The sequence below is a fragment of the Phocoena sinus genome, chromosome 10, assembly GCF_008692025.1.
Source record: "Phocoena sinus isolate mPhoSin1 chromosome 10, mPhoSin1.pri, whole genome shotgun sequence".
Taxonomy (NCBI): domain Eukaryota; kingdom Metazoa; phylum Chordata; class Mammalia; order Artiodactyla; family Phocoenidae; genus Phocoena; species Phocoena sinus.
The window spans coordinates 97228542-97244839 of NC_045772.1; the positions used below are offsets into that span (position 1 = coordinate 97228542).

General features: G+C 49.4%; 1 protein-coding gene across 3 annotated transcripts in view; it reads left to right on the forward strand.

The window, feature by feature from the left end:
- The window catches only part of VWF (von Willebrand factor), a 136660-nt gene that overhangs the window by 97314 nt on the left and 23048 nt on the right, over positions 1–16298 (forward strand). For all 3 annotated transcript variants that reach the window (XR_004351871.1, XM_032646290.1, XM_032646289.1), the window contains 7 exons: positions 1772–1992; positions 3380–3572; positions 3763–4104; positions 5926–6125; positions 12365–12467; positions 12852–12926; positions 15110–15214. Coding sequence is in view for 2 of the 3 variants with exons in the window: in XM_032646290.1 (XP_032502181.1) it covers positions 1772–1992; positions 3380–3572; positions 3763–4104; positions 5926–6125; positions 12365–12467; positions 12852–12926; positions 15110–15214 (1239 nt within the window). In the remaining variant the exon portion in view is untranslated. The remainder of the gene's footprint in view (positions 1–1771; positions 1993–3379; positions 3573–3762; positions 4105–5925; positions 6126–12364; positions 12468–12851; positions 12927–15109; positions 15215–16298) is intronic.

Here is a 16298-nt window from a genome sequence, read left to right on the forward strand (position 1 = left end):
AGGTAGACCAGAAGCCCGTTTCCCCCTCCACCCATGTTCCCTCCCTCTCGTGACCTCGGGACGTGTTTCCATTCAGTCCCAGGGCTCCCTGTTCCCTTCCTGTGCCTTTTGGAGGGCACTTCCCCAGATAATGCGTAACCAGAAGGAAGAATTGATTTTCTGAGGTCAGTGCTCAGCTTGGCTGTTGACGGGTCACCCTTAGGGGGTCTAGGCAGTGCAGGTACAGCAGTGAGAGAGAAGCCCGCAGGAAGCTCCCCCATCGTACCTGTAGGTGTTTGAGCGTTGGATGCAGGGTGTACCATCACGGTGGCCTGGTTTAATAGGAGGACCTAGTCAACTCCATCACATGCAGGCCTGTGGGGAGCATTCACCTGTGGGGTGGGCTAGCCCTCTGTCTCATGGTTGGGAGAAATGTCTGCTTATGGCAATCCCTGCTCGGCGGTGGATGCATCGAGTTGCTTATGATGAACAGACACAACTTGTGGGCTGAAATCAAAACTGTATCTTGTATCTCTCCCTTTAGAATTTATTGAGTGGGATAAATTTCCTTTTTGCCTGGATGAGAACTCTACCAGACCTCATATTATTTCTGTTTATTTATAAAGAGTTCTATGGTTGCTTTAAGTCGCAAAACACGGTCTCAATTTGGTAATTAGATGCCCACTCTCAGGTAATAATCAAGACTTTGAGTTAGAGTTGAAACACCTCCCTAATCCCTGTGTGGGCTCCTGGCCTCTGGGAAAGGGGTGTAGTCAGCCTCCCTCCAGCTTGGAGCCCAGAGAGGGAGGAGCTGGAAGTGGCTTCTCAAAGTTCTTATATGACTGGCGCTTCTGTGAGAGGCCCTGCACTCACCGGCCTGGCAGGTGTTTAAGGCAGCTGCTTTTCCTTACCAGCTCTCAGGAGTGGTCCTTTGATATCAGTTGCATATTCTATATTCTTTTGCTGTCTGCTGCTTCACCCTGCCATCCTTCTGGGTTTTTTGTTTTGTTTTGTTATTTTTTTTATTTATTTGTTTGTTTTTGCATCCAACCCCTCATAGGCTCTCTTTCTCTCTCTCTTTTGACGTCCTCCTTACTGTGTAGCAGAAATTCTCTTAGGATCACTTTTTTTTTTTTTTTTTTGCGGTGCGCGGGCCTCTCACCGCTGTGGCCTCTCCCGTTGCGGAGCACAGGCTCCGGACGCACAGGCTCAGCGGCCATGGCTCACGGGCCCAGCCGCTCCGTGGCATGTGGGATCTTCCCGGACCGGGGCACGAACCGTGTCCCCTGCATCGGCAGGCAGACTCTCAACTACCGCACCACGAGGGAAGCCCAGGATCTCTTTTAGAATAACCCTGGGCCATCATTCCTCTGTAGACCCTACACAGAATACACGTAAAGTAGTTTCAGAACTGCTAACCAATACCTTTATGAAAAACAGATCTACTAACTAGAGTACACATTTGTGCACAATTCTTTTTGTCTTTAGCCTCTGGGTATATAGTAAGTTTTTCCCCAAAGTTATTTAGGCTGGTTTCCCTGCTCCCTTCTGTGTGCTTCCGTTATTCATTACCTACATTATTCTTTTAATCGTATCTGTTTGTATTCCATTTTGAATTTTCCTTACTGCTGATTCTCTTTGTTTTCCGTATGTGAAGCATTAACATGGTTTTCAGTGTCAGCAGTCTATGGAAAGATGTACTCGCAAGTCTCCCTGTCAGTCCAAAGAGAGCAGAGGAGATAGGAGAGGAAGTCTGGGCAGGTCATATCCACCCTTTGCTCTCTCCGTCCAGGTGTCTGCACTGGCAGCTCTACTCGGCACATCGTGACCTTTGATGGACAGAATTTCAAGCTGACTGGCAACTGCTCGTATGTCTTATTTCACAACAAGGAGCAAGACCTGGAGGTACTGCTCCATAATGACGCCTGCAGCGCCAGGGCAAGGCAGGCCTGCATGAAGTCCATCGAGGTGAAACATAACGGTGTCTCGGTTGAGCTCCGCAGCAACATGGAGGTAGGAGGTGCTTTCTGTGAGTCCTGTAGCGTGGCAGCGGCAGACCCTTGGGGAAGCCACATGGACCCGGTGGCGGCCGGTTTTAGCTGGTGCCCCTGTTGTGGACTCGGCCTCCTGCCCCATGAGCAGAGTGCCACCTTTGTAAGAGGGGCTCATTGCTATCTCCCTTGTGGTGTAATTTCATGTTGTTTTGGGTCCAGATTTGGAAGAAAGGGTCCATTTTCGATAGCATTACATTGTGATGAATGTCGTGCCAGTTTCTGGCACTGGTAGAAGAATGGGGGTGACACCAGGCTGTTTGCCCAGCAGGCATTACGTGCCCTGTACCCGAACCTTCCAAAGGAAAATATTTAGGGCCTGTGAAAATATTCTGGGCCCAAACAAAATGTGTGGACCCAAGATTCAAAAAGAAAACTGCAAAACTGATAAAAAATAAATGTTTGATTAAATGTTTACAAGAAGTTGCTTTATGCCAACTTCTTTACATGTTCATTTAGAAATCGTAAATATTTCATTTCGTGAAAGCGGCTTATGGGTTAGATGTTCTCCTCTTGCAAGAATTCTTGAACGTGCAGAGTGATTGCTGAAAAATCACAGCTCGTCATATGTTAAATGAGTAGCTCATAGGCAAAAATATAAAAATCAAAAAGATAAAAAGCGGGCTTCCCTGGTGGCGCAGTGGTTGAGAGTCCGCCTGCCGATGCAGGGGACACGGGTTCGTGCCCCGGTCCGGGAAGATCCCACATGCCGCAGAACGGCTGGGCCCATGAGCCATGGCCGCTGAGCCTGTGCGTCCGGAGCCTGTTCTCTGCAAGAGGCCACACCAGTGAGGAGAGGCCACAACAGTGAGAGGCCCGTGTACCGCAAAAAAAAAAAAAAAAAAAGGATAAAAAGCCTTCTAAAATTTTTACAGCAAAAATTATATTCATTGTGGGATATGTGTATATTTTAATAGGTTTGATAAGATATATTGTGGGGCCTCCAAAGAGCTAGTCAATCAAATCAAATCAAATGCTTAAAGTAGTCCTATTAGATGCTCCTGGAGATAGGGCACTGACCAGTTGGCAAGTAAGCAACTTCCCCAGCTTTTCTTGAGGAGTCATCTTCCCTGTAGAGTGACTCAAGGTTCCTCTTAATCCCTGGGCTTTCGGGTTCCAGATGCATGGCTGTCTGTTCAGTGTTATAAGAGTCCACTCTTTTGCCAAGCTCTGCAAAGCTCCTTTGTCTTCGAAGAGCTGCTGCCAAATGTCTGGGTTTGTGGATAACAGTGGACTTGAGTGGGGTGAATGTGTAGGAACCGTCAGGAGCTTTGGAAAGTGGCTAAGAGTGAAGCCCTAGGATTCCTTGTTGCCCTGACTACTGATGGGTGGTTTTCTTCTTTGGGCAGGTGGTGGTGAATGGGAGGCTGGTCTCTGCCCCTTACGTGGGTGGGGACATGGAGGTCAGTGTCTACGGTGCCATTATGTATGAGGTCAGACTCAACCATCTGGGCCACATCCTCACCTTCACCCCACAAAACAACGAGTTCCAGCTGCAGCTGAGCCCCAAGACCTTTGCCTCAAAGATGTATGGTCTCTGTGGTAAGAATATCTTCTAACTCTCCTCCCTGACACACACCCTCCTTGCTCTCTCCTCAGGGCCCTTGGCCACTGCTATTTCTGGGTCCAGTAGTAAGGTTCAGACGCTGGCGGTGATGGAGAATGGCCAGGTCTCCGGCATCAAGGGGTTGGCACCCTGGGCTCCTAACCATGTTTTTCCTTGCTTCTCTAGGCATCTGTGATGAGAATGGGGCCAATGACTTCATGCTGAGGGATGGCACAGTCACCTCAGACTGGAAGACGCTGGTCCAGGAGTGGACGGTGCAGAAGCCGGGGCAGACATGCCTGCTGGGTCCCGAGGAGCCATGTCCCGTCTCCAGGGGCTCCCACTGCCAGGTCCTCCTCTCGGCGCTGTTTGCCGAGTGCCACGCGGTCCTTGCCCCGGCCACATTTCACGCCATCTGCCAGCAGGACAGTTGCCACCAGGAGCAAGTGTGTGAGGCCATTGCCTCTTATGCCCACCTCTGTCGGACCAAGGGGGTGTGTGTCGACTGGAGGACCCCCGATTTCTGCGGTGAGTCTCCTTAGGCACCCCCAAACGCTGTGAAGACCAACGAATGGGGGACCTGCTCAGCCTCTCTGGGCCTCACGTTCTTTATCTGGGCAACGAAGATCAAAACCTCTGGATTTCCTGTTTCCTAGGATTCCATTCAGGATCAAATAAGATGGTAGACGTATAAGTAATTTGAACATAGAATTTCTATGTAATGAATTTCTATGTAAATGAGAGCATGGTCCTTTCTAGCGGTAGTTCTGCCGGTCACGCAAATGTGATTTTAATGTATTAGACACGTCCCGGCAACAGCAAAGTACAGACTGAGCAGTCAGTCACCTCCAATTTGGAATTGCACCAGACTTTAGCAAAGGCTCGCAGAGCAGCCCATGCCAGAGCAGGATTTTGAACTGTGAGTGGAATTTTGCCATTTGAGTACCAAGAAGCTTCTTCATTACAAACACCACAGGATTGCTAGTGTAGACACCTCCCAAGGTCAGCTTCCTTACTTGGACTTGGCATGTATTTAATATTTAACATGTCAGGGACACCAAAATGAATCAGACATGGCTCCTGCTCTCAGGGGGTGTTGGAGTGATAAGAACACTGAACTTCAACATCCTCAGTTTCTAATGTAATCCCTGACCTTTTTTTTGAGGGAAATCAATGTGTACAGGCATCTCAGAGTCTCCGAGTTTATTATTATAACGCTGTCACAGCTTTAACTGGGGCTGGAGGACTTGGGCATCGTAGCCCCAGCTCAGCTGGTCATCAGCTATTTCCTTAGTCTTTCTGGACCTCAGTTTCAGCATCTTGGAATGAGACAGTTGGACTAGATAACCCCCAGGTGTCTTTGGGGCTCTGGTTTTCCGAGTCCCCGTGGATGACACAGTCTCCTTTCTACCTACCTGCAGATTAAGGGGAAAATGTTAGTTTCTGAGTTACCGATCACACCTTCTCTGCTTATTAATTTGTCTACTTCCAGGCAATTTGTCGTGCATTTATAGGAAAGTCTTTGGTGCTCTAAATCCTTGGAAACCTTCCCTACCACCTGCCTTGGCACCGTGAAAATGTGAGGAAGGGGTTGGGCAGGACCAGAGTGGGAGAAGTGGATCACTTTGTAGCTCTTCTCCCAGGGCAGCCTTCCATAGCTGTGGATTCCTTATTTAAGTTTAAGAGAATTTTCAAAGCATTAAATATATGTGTGTTCGAAGAAAAGAACCATAGAACTTCCTAAGGATACAAGGTTCACATCGTCATTTGGGATTAAATTTGGCTACAAGTAAAATAGAAGTAAAATTCTGTGTCACACAGCTGATCAGAGGGAGGCAGTCCCAGCTCTTTCTGGGTCTCGAAGTGGATTCTAGTTCTTTGCTCTGTCCTCAGTTGGGTGTGCTTTTTCCTCATGGTTTAAGATGGAGCTCTGGCCATCACATCCAGATTCCAAGTGGCGGGATGAGGGGAAGGAAGGAAAAGGGCCAGAGACGCAGCTGTCTTTCAAAAAATGATTCTTAGAAACTGCTGTTAAGAGTCTACACTTGCAAAAAAAAAAAAAAAAAAAAAAAAAAAGAGTCTACACTTGCTTTTACAGGTCATTGGTCAGAATGTAATCACATGACTGCACTTAATTGCAAGGGAGGTTGGGAAATGTAGTCTTTATTCTGAGTGGTCACGTGCCCGGCTTGAAGGTCTATTTCTATGAAAGATGGAGAGAATGAAAATTGGTGGAAACTAGCAGTTTCTGCCCCAGCAAGTTTGTTAGATGATCAACGGCCTTGAAGCTGAACCACTTTCCGCTGGTTGGTGCAGACCCTTGAGGGTGACCCCCTTCTCTGTCTGCAGCTGTGCTGTGCCCACCATCCCTGGTCTACAACCACTGTGAGCGCGGCTGCCCCCGCCAATGTGAGGGCAACTCGAGCTTCTGTGGGGACCATCCCTCAGAAGGCTGCTTCTGCCCCCTGCACCAAGTGCTGCTGGAAGGCAGCTGTGTCCCCGAGGAGGCCTGCACCCAGTGCGTCGGTGACGATGGGATCCGGCACCAGGTAGGAACCCTGGCCTCTCGCCCCCCGTGGGGCCAGTAGGGGGAAGTGTTCACCCGTGATTGGCCCCTTCTAACCTTGGCTGCAGGGCTCTGCTCTCCGGGAGGGGTCCCCGAGGGATGGGAAGACAGTACGGCATAACGGCTTTGGAGTCAGACACATCTTGGTTCAAAACCCGGATCTGGGGCTTCCCTGGTGGCGCAGTGGTTGAGAGTCCGCCTGCCGATGCAGGGGACACGGGTTCGTGTCGCGATCCGGGAAGATCTCACATGCCGCGGAGCGGCTGGGCCCGTGAGCCACGGCCACTGAGCCTGCGCGTCCGGAGCCTATGCTCCGCAACGGGAGAGGCCACAACAGTGAGAGCCCCGCGTACCGCAAAAAAAAAAAAAAAAAAAAAAAAAAAAAAAACCCGGATCTGTCATGGGTTAGCTGCGTGAGCAAACACCAGAGTGTAACAGCACATTACTACCATTACTATATTTATCATTATATCCATTTTAATAGAATGCTAGGAACCCAGGAGGGGATGGGAAAAGAATATTTTATGGTGATGTCTACCATTATTAAGATATATTAGGTACCTTACATTGTACTGAGCACTATATATTCATTATTTCAACGTTTTTCAAAGGTGTGTTTAGCAGGCAAGGTATTGACAGTTACCTGTGGTCAAGAGGTTTTAAAGAACACCGGCTAAGCAGGTTAGACAGGTTTCTTTATTGCAGGATTCTTTAGAGCTTTTGATATGCTAATGTACATTGCAAGTTTTTGCTTCTCAGACTTATTAGACTATAGAATTGTGTGTGTGTGTGTGTGTGTGTGTGTAGCATCCCCTCTCGTAAATACTCACAAAACACCTATGAGAAAATGAAGGCTTAGAGAGCTTGGTACCTTGCCCATGGATGCAGTTCGTAGGAGATGGGGTTGGGAGTTGGGAGTTAGTATTTGAAGCTCTGTCTGATTCCAAAGAGCTTGCTCTTTTCGATACATGAAATTTCCCTTTTGCTAGGTCCCCTTTGGGCTGATTTTCTTGGAAGTCATTGAGTCATCAAGTCATCAGTTCTCTTAGCCTTTTAGGAATCATTATTTTAAAAGGCTATTTATTTACCAAACTCCCTCATCTTGGACTCAGATGGCAGTCATATCTCTTCAAAGTTGCCAATGTGTGTATTGTAGTACCTGGGGCGGTGTGTATCTGTGGACCTGTGAGTGTGGGCAGTGGTCCTGCCTTTCAAAGTGGCAGTGATACCACAGAGCCTGGTAGAGGGGGAGCACATTTGGCTTCTAGCAAAGGAGGATGTGTTCTGTGACCATGGGCTGCACTCAAGACCTAACATCTCCATCATCACCAAGGAAGACCTTCATCACTAAGTGGACCAGGTCAGGTGACTTAACACTGTATTTAATCAGAACTGGGAGAACACATGGTGAAGCTAGCTAATCAACTGGAGAATGACGAAAACAGTCATTCCAGGATTACACTATTCTGTCCCTGCCATCAGAAGCTAGGAAATGGACCATTTCATTTGATTCTCCCCAAAGCTCCATAGGGTAATTATTACATGTCCCTCTGAATGGGAAACTGAGGCTCAGATGACAAGAGGTGATTTAAAAAGACCCTATGCACTACACCAGGTCACCCTATAGTGTCCAAGCCCTGCCACTGGCCTCACGGGAACTGTGAGCTAAACTCTGAGCTGACTGGGTGTCCGTGTGAGCATGGCACCAATAAGGCGATTACCTGGATGGTCCCACTGGCTCCGTTCTGTTGCTGGGCTTTAGCCCGGTGGATCCCGTTTGTTCTCACAGTGTGATAAACCAGGAAAGAAGCCCAGTTGCGCTCTACTGCCATATTTCAGCTGGCCAAGTTAAGTAACTGGCGGTACCATAATGTTCCCCAAAGAGTTGACAAAACCTTACACGGCTCTCCCTGACGTGCACAGCTCCTGGGCTCCCGCTGGGCGCAGATGACATGTACCATTGCCCTGGGGTGCTGACACCCAGTGGTCATTTCAGGCTGGTTTTGCCGTTGGTGGCAAGGTGCTCTCAGAGGCAGTCAGAAATGGTCTCTGCCCCCTTCCTTGGCATCCTCGAGATCAGAAGGAAGCTCAGGTTTGCATTTCTGGCTCTCTGTGAGTCAGGTGTCTGCAGGGACCCGAGGGCGGGAGGCTTGTGAATTTTATCCTAGGGTCTCTGCCCCCTTCCCCGCTCCTCCTCTCTGACCCTTTTCCCTGCTCCCTGCCCCCTTCAGTCCCACACATGGGAATATGCATCAGAGTTGTATGAAGAGGGCATCCAAATAGTGCAGTATTTTGACATAGATACAGTCTGATAAATACATTCTAAAATCAAGCGACATAAAGTTAGTTAATAAAAAACTAGGAAGGGAACACAGCCGTTTTTAGTTATTTCAGAAAATATAGTTTAAACGGATGAAGACAAATATCCAGCCAGTCCAGCTTTGACTTTCAAAGTAGAGAGGAAATAAAAATCTAATATGAAGAACATTTTCATTAAGTGTATTTTCTTGAAACTGAAAAATAAAGCCCAGAAAACTTTTCTTCGGGGAAATAATCCAAGGTAGAAATCTCTTGTGGTAATTTTGGAAGGGCAAACTATTTACCAGTTTCCATAGCTCTTGTTTATTTTGCAAAATGCACTCTGCTCTAAAGGGATCTGGGACCATGCGTGGGCTGTCCCGCCTTGCCCATACACCCCCCGCTGTGCTGGGCAAGCACTGCTTCAGCTTCACTGGGGATTGCCTGCATCACCCAGTCTGCTGAGCCTCGTCTCCTCTCTGTTCTGTAGCGGCTCAGCACTGACATTTAATTTGCATCTTCCCTCAGATCCTGGTGGGGGTGGGCAGTGCCTGGTGACTTGCTTTGTACGTGTACCTGAGTACCTGCTTTGACCTTGGGCTCTGAAGACTTCAGTTTTCCCTTGCTGCATTCTCTGCAGGTCATTCTCCTGTCATCTTTATTTAATCTTTAACTCCAGCCAGCTCGCTTACCTGTTCTGTCCAGGTAACAGTCCTGCACCAGGCCCTGGAACCTGGGGGCTGAGACAGGGCTGCCTGGAGTTGGCCTGTCCTGATGCAGGAGTGCCCTCTGCTGGCCGATTGGCTGCATAATGCGCCAGGGGTACTGCTGTAAGGCTGGCCGCGGGCGCTTTTAGAAGCTTAGCCTTTGCCAGACAGGGCTCTTTTTCAGGGCCATAGATTCTGTGACCTGCCTCATTAAAGCTTCCTGGGAAAATGGAAATCCCTGGAAGAGGATGTTTAACACCTGCTTTTGGTCATCTATTGTGATGTTGCCAAGGAGAGGTGGAAAGCTGTATAATTCGTTCTTGAATTTTAGATGTCTGGAGTTCATTTTTAAAAAGAGAAAAAAAGGGACTTCCCTGGTGGCTCAGTGTAAAAGACTCTGCGCTCCCAATGCAGGGGGTTCGGGTTCGATTCCTGATCAGGGAACTAGATCCCACGTGCATGCTGCAACCAAGAGTTCGCGTGCCACAACTAAGGAGTCTGCATGCTGCAACTAAGACCCAGTGCAACCAAAAAAAAAAAAAAGAGAGACAGAGAAAAGAAACCCCTAATATCTAAATATATATCTCCGTTCTTATCTCATCACTTTTGTCGTTTAAACGTCTAAATATAAATCCCTTGATTTATGGTTTTCTTGGCATCACCATCCGTGTAAAAGAGCAGGAAAGAGGCAGAGCAGAGAGAGACCTGGGGAGATGTGTGAGTTCTCCCGCCTTCCTCCGCTATGCCCAGCCTCGCCTGTCCCTGTGCCCCTCCCTGGGTCTTCCCAGCCCCTTGGAGAAGCTGGAATAGTAGCCGCTGCAGCCTCTGTTCTGTTTCCTGGTCCTCGTTACCCCCTCTCCACCCGCTCAAGGCTTGTCCTTGTTGAACTTTCTTCCCTCTGAGGGCTGCACCCTGCCCGCCAGGTTAAGCACAGCCTCCTGCAGTGGCCACGTCCCCAAGGATGTGAGGCCTCTCTGGAGCCCACAGCCCTAGTGAACTCTTCTTTTGCACTCCTGGCACTCTTTTTTTTATTTTAAAAATCACCTTTATGGAGAGTTCACAGACAGTAAACAGCGCCAAATATAAATGTACGATCTGATGAATTTTTTTATTTATTTATTTTTTTTTGTGGTACGCGGGCCTTTCATTGCTGTGGCCTCACCCGTTGCGGAGCACAGGCTCCGGACGTGCAGGCCCAGCGGCCATGGCTCACGGGCCCCGCCACTCCGCGGCACGTGGGATCTTCCCGGACCGGGGCACGAACCCGCGTCCCCTGCATCGGCAGGCGGACTCTCAACCACTGCGCCACCAGGGAAGCCCACGATCTGATGAATTTTGACAAGTTCATTCATCTGTAAAAACTGTCATCACAATGAAGATAATGAAATTTCCATCACCTGCGAAAGTTCCCTGATGCCCCTGTTTAATACACCCCCAGTCCTCACCTCCATCCCTAGGCAACAGCTGGTCTGCTTTCTGTCACTGCAGATCCGCTTACATTTTCTGGAATTTTATGTAAATGGACTCATGCAGTGTTACTCCTCCTTTGCTTGGCTTCTTTCACTCAACGTAATACTCTCGAGATCCATCCACACTGTACGTTCCATAGTTTGTTTTCATGGCTGAGTAGTATTCCGTGGTGTGGATGCATCAAAATTGAGTGATCTCGTTCACCTTTTCACGGGCAAGTCCTATTTCCTCGGCTTGACCGTCAGCCATTCGAGGGCTGGGACAGTGTACCCAGTGCCTGGCACTCCCACAGCCCCTCAGCGGGCTGGCTGGTTTGGAGAGAGGGCACGTGGTGTGCAGGGCCAGGATGCCGGGTCCAGACCCCGGCTGTGCCACCTGGTCGAGCTCCTGGTCTGTGCCTCAGTGCTCTCACTGGTCAGTGTAAGTAATGGTCATACTCACCCCCTAGGGTTACTAGAAGGAACATACGATGAGTCAGTGTAAAGCCTTTGGGGAAATATCTTGTTTAGTGCTACTGATTACCGGGAGGCAGCAGAACACAGCGATGATAGGGGGATTCTGGGTCCAGATCCCATCTCTGCACTGCGACGGCGTGACCCCGAGCAAGTACCTCCGCTTTCTCCTTGGACAAGTGGGGATAACTAAGAATGTCCCGGTCATGGGGCTGCGGTGAGGATTAGATGAGGATTAAATGAGTAGTTTACGTAAAGCCCTTAAACCGTGCCACATGACACTTGCCGCTCAGATGTGGGCGGTTACATGGATGCAGCGGAAGGTGTCAAGGGAAGCATCCAAGGTCTAATCCCGCAGGAGGCCGGGCAGGCCGGGGCAGGGTTTACCCGGAGATGTCCCATCTCTCTCCCTGTCTGTGGCAGATGCTCACTGCGGACCACGGAAGCAGACGGAATAAGTAAGACCTTCTTGGCCTGGGGACTTTTTAGCGGCCTTTGAGCTGCCGGACGAGGATGCGTTTATTCAGGGATGACTTCACTGGGATTTCCCTTGACGGCCGAGCCCAAAGGGACCCAGTCCTGGCTCTGCAGTCCCATCTGGGCTCTTCACAGCCTCCTGCTTCTTGCACAGTCCTGGGAGGCAGGCTGGGGGGCCCTCCCCTCGCCTGGGAGGAGACCAGGCAGTGGCGCGGAGGGTGAAGCCAACCGACGTAGGAGTTGGGGGGCTTCCGGACTCTGAAGCCCTTGTGCAGTGGGGATGCCTGCTGCCCTGGTGACCCTCACCTGGAAACTGCACGCTGGTCTGGAACATCACCACCAGTCCCAACAATGTGAGGGTTCTGAGAGTCCTGCTGTCCCCCCTTCAGCTCTTCCTGCCACATAGTCTTAAGTCCATTGCAGAAATGAGTGGCATCTTTCTCAAGCTGCAGCCCAGCTTCTCCTTTGGCCTGGGAAGTGGCTGGCGGGGTGACACAGGAGTCCTCATTTTCTCGCCTTGCTTTGTTTTGGTGTCACCATCAGAAGGGCTGTGATGAAAGCTCCATGTTTTCTGAGACCTGGGGCTTGCCCTTCCCCCGAGTGTACGAAGCAGTGTGGGTGCCCCAGGCACCCCAGGCCTCTGCAGCTGCCTCCTCCTCAGGGTCCTCAGCATCTGTCAGCTTGTCTTGGTTCATCTGTGCAGCTCTGACCCAGGCGGGGCTCGGGCACTGGGTGTCCCCCAGGGAGACAGAGCCAGGGGTGGTGGGACCCAACTTCCACGAACTCCTGGGCCCTTTCTGAACCTCGTTCTCCCTCAGCTTCTGGAAACGTGGGTCCCAGACCACCAGCCCTGCCAGATCTGCACGTGCCTCAGCGGGCGGAAGATCAACTGCACGACACAGCCCTGCCCCACAGCCAGAGGTGAGGCCCCTCCCTAGGGCTCCCTCTAGGCCCCGAGGCCACCCTGTCTTCAGACCTGGTGGACCAGATCCACACGTGGATTCCCCACGCCAGCCCCACCCTCCTTGCCTCGCCGGGCTGGGCTCCCCTTTCTGCACGGGGATAGAGCTCTCGGGGGCGGGTGTGTGCGGGTGTGTGTGTGTGTGTGTGTGTGTGTGTGTGTGTGCCTGCCCTGCTGTCCCCTCCTTGGCCCTCAGCCTCGTTCTCCCGAGGGTGCGTCTGAGGGGACAGCAGGACACACTGGGAGACTCATTCGTCAGCGGGCCTGGCTGGTTCCCGCTGCCGAGAGTCTGCAGTGGGTACCGCTGTCTCTTTCTCTGACCTCTGCGGCCTCTTCTCCCCCAGCGCCTGTGTGCGGCCCGTGCGAGGTGGCCCGTCTCCGGCAGAGCACGCAGCAGTGCTGCCCCGAGTACGAGTGTGGTATGTGTCACCCGTGGCATTTCTCGGGGTCCAACCCCAGCCCCGCCCTGGGGAGAGGGGGCCAAGATGGTGGTGCTGAAGGGGCTCGTGGTCAGGAGCAGGGTGTGGATTTTCCAAAACCTGGAAAGAGTAGCCTCTGGAAAATAGGATTTGTTTCCTAGAAAGATTCTGCTGTGACTTATTAAATTAAGTTTTGAAAGCATTAAAAAAGAATGGGGTGCAATGTTCACAACAACATTATTTGCAACAGCCAAGATATGGAAGCAACCTAAGCGACCATCAACAGATGAATGGATAGGGAGTTCCCTGGTGGTCCAGTGGTTAAGACTCCATGCTTCCATCGCCGGGGGGGTCACGGGTTCAATCCCTTGTTGGGGAACTAAGATCCCAAGTGCCGCGTGGCGTGGCCAAAAAATAGGAAAACCCCCCCACAAAACAGATGAATGGATAAAGAAGATGGGGTACATACATGCAATGGAATACTACTCAGGCATGAAAAGGAATAAGATTTTGCCACTTGCAGCGACATGGATGGACTTGGAGGGTATTATACTTAGTGAAAGAAGTCAGAGAAAGACAAATGCTGTATGATAGCGCTTATATGTGGAACCTAAAAATACAACAAACTGGTGAATATAACAAAAAAGAAACAGACTCACAGATGTAGAGAACAAACTAGTGGTTACCAGTGGGGAGAAGGAAGGGGGGAGGGGCAAGATAGGGGCAGGGGAGTAAGAGGTACAAACTACTGTGTATAAAATAAATAAGCTACCAGGGTATATTGTACAGCACAGGGAATATAGCCAATATTTTATAACAACTATAAATGGAGTATAACCTTTAAAAATTGTGAATCGCTGTGCTGTACACCTGAAACGTAATATTGTTATCAACGATACCCCAAAAATAAAAGAATGGGGTAATCACTGGTGGGGGAGGTGCAAGGGATTTACTGCAGAGCCAGTTATGCCAGAGTAACTGTAGAAAAGGCCACACATGGGCACCTTGACTTCAACACGTTATTTGTCAAAGGGTTTCATTATAGGCCTGCAACCTGCATCGTGAATAATGGGCTGAATAACGGTATAATTAAATGAATCTAGAGCTGATGGAATTCTGAGAAACACGGCAGGAAGTCTTCAGTGCTTTGTCCCCATCCTGTCACAGGCGTTTGTTAATTGTACAGATGAAGACATAAAGCACAGGCTTGTGAAGTTTGAGGCGATGAAACCTTTGAGGGAGAGCAGATAGATCAAGACAGTCTGAGGATCTAAAAAAGAAATCATCTGAGACATTGCTTTAGGCTGATGAAATTTATCAGGGATAAAGAGAAGCCTTATGTGGCGGGGCGGGAGTGAGGGGCGAATCTGACTGGAGAACAATTTAGTAAAAATAGGTCTTAAGATGTTAACAGTGGAGGGAACTGGGGGTCATTTAGTTCAAAGCCCTCATTTTATGGACATTTTGAAGCTTCTCCAACGTGCCAGGCACTTTGCCTTCATTATTTCAAGACATCAATAGACCGACCCTGTGAGGTAGACTGCCCACCTTACAGAAGATGATCCTGAGGTCTAGAGGGTTCAAGTGATTGGCCGAGATCTGGAGTCCCTGCAGATGACAAGAGTAATCAACATGGCTTGTATCTATCTATCTGTCTATCTACCTTCCTATCTATCTGTCGTTCTATTATCTATCTATCTACTTATCATCTTTCTATCTATTATCTATCTACTGTCTATGTATCTATCATCTATTTATCTATGTATCTATCATCTATCTGTTTTTATCTACCTATCTATCTATCTTCCTATCTGTCTACCTATCTATGTATCTATCTGTGTATCTATCATCTATCTATTATCTATCTTCCTATCTCTCTACCTATCTATGTGTCTATCATCTATCTATCTATTTATCTATCATCTGTCTATCTATCATCACCTCCCCCCGCCCCCTCCCTGTCCGTGTATCTCCATCTCTATCTCCATCTCTTCCCCTCTTTCCATCTTCCTGTATCTTTTCCTCTATCTCCATCTCTAGCTCTGCCTTCAATTTATCATCATCACATATGTGAAACAGTGAAGGTCTGCGTGAGTAGGAATGTAGTGTAGGGAGCCACTCACTAGCACAAGAGTAGCCTTGCTGAATTCTGAGTGCACGTCTCTCTCTCTCTGGGCCCTCAGTGTGTGACCTGGTGAGCTGTGACCTGCCCCCGGTGCCTCACTGCGAAGGTGGCCTCCAGCCTACACTGACCAACCCCGGCGAGTGCAGACCCAACTTCACCTGCTGTAAGTTCTCCCTCCGTGGGTGAGGACGGGCGGTGCAGTCACTGTCCCCTGGTCTGAGAAGGCATCCTGTATTCTAGTGAGCTGAGTCTGGGCTTGGGGTGTGTCTAGAACAAAGGGGTCAGGGTCACACGTGGACTGAATGCCCTAAGACTCCTCCCAGCCGCAGGCTACGATGGGGAACGGGGTGTGGACACAGCTGCAGGCATCCCCCTTTTGGGCTTATTAGATGGCATTTGGACCTGAGACGAAGAAGCCTCCAGATCTAATCTTTATTTTCTCCCACCCTCCCATAAGCCATGGAGGGGAAGGAGTGTACCCTTGGTTTGTTCAAATCACTGGATCTTATTCCCAAATAAGTTTATAGATTTTTCTTCCTCTGTATGTTTATGTATTTAATTTCTAAATACTACAGTTTAAGCATAGGGTTGGACTAAAGACAGTTTCTGGACATGTCAAGAAGCTGAATTCTGTATTTAGTTACTAAGAATACCCACTTTAAGTCACTACCCGTTTCTCATCCTGTTGATTGAGAATCTCACTTGAGTTCTGAGATGAAAACCCTCGAGTGCGGGAGAACACATTGTATCTGCAGAAGGCTGGGAACAGGCAAAGGCATGGGATGGGATTTGGCAGTGATAAAAGGGCATTGTGGATTTGACAAGATTGCTGTCATTTTTCATTCATCATTGTTGGAGGACCTAAAACTGTAGGTCATTTATTATTTCAGGTACTGAGGTTGGGGATAGGATCTCATAAGCTACCAGCTTATAAAAATGCTAACCAGTACCTATGTGCCCAGGGCTCGCTGGGTCTCAGAGATCCTACACCAGTCATCTCTGAGTGTCTGCAGCTGGAGGGACCCCACCCCTTCCAGATGTGCCCGGGAAGGTGGTGGAGCCTCGCAGCCTTAGCTTCTCCATTAACATAGCTTCATATTCTCCTTTGGGTTAGTTTCCTTATTTTTCTGCAGACTAACCGCTTTTTGGTATGATTGACTATCCCTCAGCTCCTGAGCTGGGCCCCCGTGTGTTTCTGACTTAATATTCTGGGGCTAGAGTTCCCTGGGACCTTAGATCGTAGCTGA